This window comes from Octopus bimaculoides, chromosome 3 (assembly GCF_046866305.1).
Source record: "Octopus bimaculoides isolate indiv1 chromosome 3, ASM4686630v1, whole genome shotgun sequence".
In the NCBI taxonomy this organism is placed as follows: Eukaryota; Metazoa; Mollusca; class Cephalopoda; order Octopoda; family Octopodidae; genus Octopus; species Octopus bimaculoides.
In genome coordinates this window covers 80,879,629-80,886,612 of record NC_142930.1, presented here as the reverse complement: position 1 = coordinate 80,886,612, position 6,984 = coordinate 80,879,629, and the positions used below count along the sequence as shown (strand labels likewise).

The 6,984-nt window shown below is 35.8% G+C and overlaps 1 protein-coding gene across 1 annotated transcript in view; it reads left to right on the top strand.

The window, feature by feature from the left end:
• The first annotated feature begins 776 nt into the window (after positions 1–776).
• LOC149136615 (uncharacterized) overlaps positions 777–6,984 on the top strand; it is a 32,816-nt gene continuing 26,608 nt past the window's right edge. The window contains exon 1 of the mRNA XM_089349328.1: positions 777–1,044. Coding sequence (XP_089205454.1) covers positions 903–1,044 — 142 coding nt within the window. The 5' untranslated portion in view covers positions 777–902. The remainder of the gene's footprint in view (positions 1,045–6,984) is intronic.

Below are 6,984 nucleotides of genomic sequence, written 5' to 3'. Positions count from 1 at the left end.
GCTAGCTTCCTGTCTCAACTTGAGCCAGCAGGCCTTGACCACAGGGATGGTAAGCGACCCAATAGGATAACACTCTTCCCATTAGAGGGAGGCAGATCTCTAGTCTGGGATGCAACGTGCAGTGACATGCTCCCTGGCTCCATCCTTACAGCATCAACTCCAAACCCAGTTGTCGCCGCCTGTAACATGTAGGAGAGAAAAATCAGCAAGTACAGGAAGCTGGCCGGCCACTGTCAGTTTGTGCTGGTCGCCGTCAAGACGTAAGGTGTTCTCATTCCCCATATTACCGATTCCTTCCGCAAAGTAGGGATAACGGTGGCCCGTGGGTAAAACGAGCCCCATTAGGTGGAGTGGCTACAGCTGCTGCAGTGAGTGCCGCTGTGCAGCAACACCATCGCAGTCATTACTGCGGGATGCGGTTGAGCACACCATTCGTTCTGGGATATGTGACACATCGCTCCTTCTCCTTCTGTCATCCGTTGCGTTACCCTCCCCACCACCACCATCGCCCCCCCCCCCCACACACTTTGTTTCTCTTTTCTTTTCTTATCTCTCTTCTTTCCTGTTTCTTTGCATTTAAATGTTCTAATAAAATTAAAATATTTATTAATTTGCATCTCAAGTTACACAGGCATAAAAAAAAATCGAGGATTAGAAATAAATAAAATAAAAAAGATAACACGAAGCTCTTCAACTCTAGTAACCGAACAGATTCATAACAACAGCAAATAATATAGATAGAAATGAGAATTCGCGTCTAGTTATCTGCTCCTGATTTGGTTTCTTTAACCACCATTCTCTCTCACTAATGTCATCATTGTTATTGTGGTAAATGTCCGCTAGAGGTCAGCAGTTTGTTCTTTCACTCCTCCCCTCCCACATCAAATGTAATTAATTATAACATGTCAAATAGGGAGAAAATGAAGCCAGTTATTGAGTTGAGACCACAAAGGCCACCTATTGCAGAGATCATTGCTGACCTGGAATCGGCTTCTGCAGACGACGTTGTATTCGGATTGCTAGATACTTCTGACTTAATGGACGGTAAGCAACAAGTAGAAAATATTTCATCTTTGTCGTAAACATACATACTTACATGTATACTTTGATATATTATATATATATATATATATATATATATATATATATATATATATATATACATATATATATATATATATATATCAAAGTATAAATGTGGATATAAACCTCGGAGGGATAAAAATATCCAAGACTAGACTGGTTGAATACCTGACAATATAGGTAAACTCTCTTGGTTTATATATATATATATATATATATATATATATGTATGTATGTATGTATGTATGTATGTATATGTACGCGCGCCCGTAATGTGTTTGTGTATATAATGTATACGAATACGCACACCCGGTGGTTAGGGTTTAGGGTTACGCCGAAAACGGGTGGTGTGCCTATTTTCTTTACCTCCGCCTACATATCTGTGTACATACCTGTGTGTATATACATATATACTTACACGATTGTGTATATATATATATATATATATATATATATATATATATATATATGCACGTGTGTGTACATTTACATATATACATGCAACTTCATTAATGCTGCTTATTGTCACTTTTTTATATTTTGTGTTTATATCTTTACTTAATCGTTTATTAGACTGCGACATTTTTTAAAACCTGTTCGGTAATGTTTCGATACAGGAAATCGAAATAAAGAAGCACCTGAATGAAGCGATTCCAGTTTTCTTCAATGATACTGTCCTACAGGGAAGAACACGTAGCTTATAACAGAGTTAGTTGTACACGTACACACAATAAACAAAGTCAACAGAATATACAATACTGAAAGTAGAGATATTTATATTACACTTTTTTACAAACTGAAAATTTCACAATGGTTGCTACGACTTAATTGTTTTCAATCGGAGATGATAATCTCAGAATAACTTATTTGTGAAGGTTTCCAATATAATACACACACAAACACGCGTTGTTATGTGTGTATATGCAAAATATACTATGTATGCTTCTCTATGTGCGTGTATGGTTACTCTTTCTTGTCTTTGGAGAGTTGTTAGTCCGCACATACATACCTTTCTATGTGGATCTGTTTATTATACTGATCATCTAACGAGAGAATTTCTATGTTATTGCTCGACCTATGAGAAATAACGGCCATATGTCCATCAAATCACACAGTTTTGTCTTGAAAAGATACATATTGTATAATTGTTTCTGATTTAGGTATAAAGCCAGTTGAGGGGAGGAGTTATTCGATGTCTCGCTCCCGGCAGTCTGAGATAAAAAAAAATAAAAAACTGGCTGTCCATTAGTGAAATGTCTTTTATCGCAGGCTTGTTGGACCAGAGCTAACCTGGGTCTAAACAAAAACTGTTGATCACTATTCTATTTCTTACCTTAGCAACGCATTTCTCTGAAGTGCAATCGTAAAAATAGTTACGAAAGTATTTACTTCTAAATCGACTGCTCTGTTATAATATACAAACATCATCATTCAACGTCCGTTTTCTATGCTGGCAAGGGTTGAACTCCTGAAACAATATTGTTTTATTTAAAACACCCTTCTAAATCTGTGCTAGTTTCTTTTTGCCTGTATAAAGGCCTTTATTTACTTACTATATAAACGTGCTTTTGCTTATTCTCACCTGAACGAAATAAAGATCCATGCAACAGGAAAACAACTATAACAAATATGGTACATATCTTTTCTCACATGCTCCATCATTTGGAAAACAGTTATGATAGTTTATTGTGCTGATTTTGTGGTTGCCTGAATAGAGTTGATAAACTATAGAAAAATCTATAATTTATCACGTAATAAGAATATCGCATTGCTGACACACAAAAAAAAAATAATAAAACACAAGATTGTAAATCTTTAATATACATGGTAGTATATTATGGTTGCAAAATGAAATACTGTCCTTGCTAGTAATTAATATGGTTCCACGTCGAAAACATTGTCTGCTTGTCATTTACATGGTATTTAGGTATTGTTATACTACCCTGCTACAAGAACAGGCATATGTTTTTACATTGGTTTATTATTTGGGTCCATTTAGTGAGCTGTGGTCATAATGGGGCCCTATCATCTTTACAAAATTCTGTCATAACTTCAGTGCTCCAGAGTATTTGTAATTGCTGCTGAAATTCTGTAATTTTTTCCCTTAAAATATTGTGTCTAATAACACAGAAGCTTCTTTCACCCTGATATAGCAACCAAACCATTTTTCTACAATTCCCCTTACTGTTTTTTTACTATAAGGAAGATAACTTCTATCTAGTCATTCAATCTCCCTCATTAAACTCACTGTTGTGAAAACCTGAATATTTACAATCCTAAATCATTAGACTGCAGTATTTCTCACAGTAATCAGATAAGATATTATCTATATTGAGCTACTGAGAGAGTGATGTAACTGCCAATATCTCTCAACAAACTCTGCACCATGTTTCAAATGCAGACTGCATGTTCTAAATATTAGAACGGCATGTGTCACAAGAATGACAGCAGGAACTACATGTTGCATACCTCCTCATGTCTTTTAACTTCAGATCTTTAGATTTATCATTCTGAATAGAACATTTTATTCTAACAGCTGAGAATTAGCTACTTTATCATCTGGAAATATTATCTGTGACAGATCAGCATACTATCAAGAGTAGATGTAGCTCTCATCTATTCAACAACAGGAAAATGGAGGTAAACAAGTGGCTCCTTAAAACCCCTTCAGATGTTTGACCCTTTCATAGCCTAATTTTTAAAGAGATATATTTGTGTATATAAAATAATTTTGAAAAATAATCAAGAATAGGAAAGGATTTAATAAAATTATGTTTCTCATCATTAAGTTGGTGTTTTATGTTAGTAGATTTCAACTTCAATATCAACACTTTAGATTCCATTTTGCATGACAGAGCAAGGGTCAGTTGTATCTAAAGGGTTAAAAACTTATATTGACTGTAAAGCTAGAATGACCAGTGTGGGTTTGATACAAACCAACATACTGGACATTTGTTTAAACATCGTTTGCCAGAGTTCTGACTTGGTCTATAGCGTTCTTTCAACAATTTTTTTGTAATGCTTCGTTGTGTCTGTAGAATTAGTAAATAACAACATCAGTATAGCACTTTAAGATCTAATTATATTTCATATCTAGTTTGCATTTTATATCATCATCATCATCGTTTAACATCTGTTTTCCATGCTAGCATGGGTTGGACTGTTTCACTGAGGTCTGGAGAGCCAGCGGCTGCACCAGGCGTCAATCTGATCTGGCAATCTTTCTACAGCTGGATGCCCTTCCTAACGTCAACCACTCTGAGAATGTAGCGGGTGCTTTTTACATGCCACCAGCACAGGAGTCGGTCAGACAGGCCTGAATAGTGCTTTTTACGTGCCACTGGCACGGGAGCCAGTCAGGGGGTACTGGCATTGGCCACGTTTGGATTGTGCTTTTTACATGCCACCGGCATGGGAGCCAGTCAGGTAGATCTGGCATTGACCACATTCAGATGGTGTTTTTAACATGCTACCTGCACGGGAGCCAGTCAGGGGGCACTGGCCACAGCTAGAATATTGGTTTTACTTGGCTCAACAGGTCTTCTCAAGCTTATCATATCACATGATGCATCAGAGGTACTCTTAACTGGGCCGGACATGCTTGGCTGTGATCTCACTTTAGTTGCTGAGTCTTCTCAATCACAGCATATCTCCAAAGGTCTTGGTCTCCTCTCATTGCCTCTGTGAGGCCCAATGTTTGAAGGTCATGCTTCACCATCTCATCCTATGTCTTCCTGTCTACCTCTTCCACAGGTTCCTTCCACAGTTAGGAAGTGGGTAACACATGACCATACCAGCGTAGTCTTGCTCACCACATTTGATGCTTTTTATGCCCAACTTTTCTCTCAGGGTGCTTACACTCTGTTGTACATGCACACTGACAATATATATATATAAAAACAAATAGTAAATGAGTATATGCATATATACGTACAGGTATGCGCATACTGACATCCACCTGTATGTATAGGTGCATATCTGGGTACAGGACATTGCAAACAAAACGTAGACGAGAAAACACACAAGCCACATAGAGAACATTCTTCATCAGCTACCCCTGTTTTAACACCGGCGTTTCGAAGAGCTGGGCAGGACGCATCGTTAAAACGGCTCTTCCCATGGACCGCAAATTAAATTTGTATACACAAATTAAATCTTGCCATGGAGGAATGTAGTGGCGGACAAAAAGCAAGACAGGAAAACAAACAGAAAAGGCTTTATGGCCAGACGAGAAAAATTATGTGTGTATATATATATATATATATATATATACACTAGCTGACGTACCTGGTAATTCTCAGAAAAGTGGGGCTTATCCTTGGTTCTGTTCTCATAATTGTTTCGCTAATCCAATAACAATACAAAGTATGTAGCCCTTAAAATGGTTTTTGTGCATTTACAGAGAATACCGAACTGGATCTGGTATTTAGGAATTCCCAATAAGTTATGAATACCCAAATTGTGAAGTCAGTTATGTAAAAACATGAAATTAGTTACCCGATAGTAAGAATTCAAATAAAGTAGGCCCGGAAAGGGCTTTAATGCATTCCTAGAGTATATAGTACATAGGAGGAAATACCAATAAAGTATGTTTACTAAAATCGTGAAGCATGTTAATTAGATATGAGATAATAACAATTCGAAGTAAATAACTCTGAAAAGGGCCTTTGTGCATTCCCAGAGAATATTACCCTCAGGGACGCTAGTGTTGGTATATTCATAAATAAGTCATTACTGAAATAAGTGGATCTTTTGTTTAAGAAAATACTATTTACTTGTTTAAGGGTTGTACTGGATAAATTGCAAAAATAACTCTAACAGTTCAAATACTAAGAAATAAGCACACTCAATTTCATTTTTATCAAATAATTTAGGAAAATGAATGGGTTATTTCCCTTAGCTATATATAAGGATCCCTTCCAGGGGCGAATGGATTATTTTCCTTGGTTTTTAAAATAAAATATATTAAATATATATATATATATATAAGGATCCCTTCCAGGGGCCCTATTATCGGTTTTTTTTTTTTCAGCAATCTGAGTATGCCATGAGGTTTCCAGACATGAGTTCTACTCACGTGTCATGTTTCATCAAAATTGATAAACAATGTAGGAGGAGTTTGCTAACACACCCACAGATTTCCCACATATGTAGTATATATATATAGATATAGATATATATACACACATATATGCATACATTCATATATACACACACTCATGAAATTTGTTGAGAAAATATGACATTATTGTCTATTAAAAGAAACTGAAGAAATGAAGTTTTATAAATATTCTTATACACCAGCAATGTGGTAGGGTCATGATATGCATGCATTGTTATATTTGTTTGTGTTTTAAGTAGCATCAAATTCTTTCATTGTTAAAAGCCTGCTCATGTTTTAAATGGATATCCTGGTTCTATCACAATTTAATAGTTTCAGTTTCACAGTCTTGGATCAAATTTTACTAGAATATATTTCTAGCAAAATTCATATAACTACACCCAATATTTGTTACTTTTTCTTCCTTTGTCTGAAGATTGATAACCATGTATGTGCATATATCTATCTATTTGTCTGTGTGTGTATGTGTTTATACACACACACATCCATATTGTTTTCAAAGAATTTTAATATGAGACCATGTGTTGAATCCAAACTAGTTAGTCAGAAATTTCCCATCACACTACTATAACCTTTCCACTGATTTTAAATTCTCCAATTGATTTTCTATATGTTATCAAGCATGTATGTTGTTGTCATGTTACTGTTTTGTTTTCACTGAGTCTTTTTATTTTCTTTTGATTTGATTATGTTTCTTCTTGTTGGTACCAACATAAAACCATATGTGTTTGTGTGAGCATATAATTTGTAGGCTGTTTGTTTGTGATTTCTATCTGTGT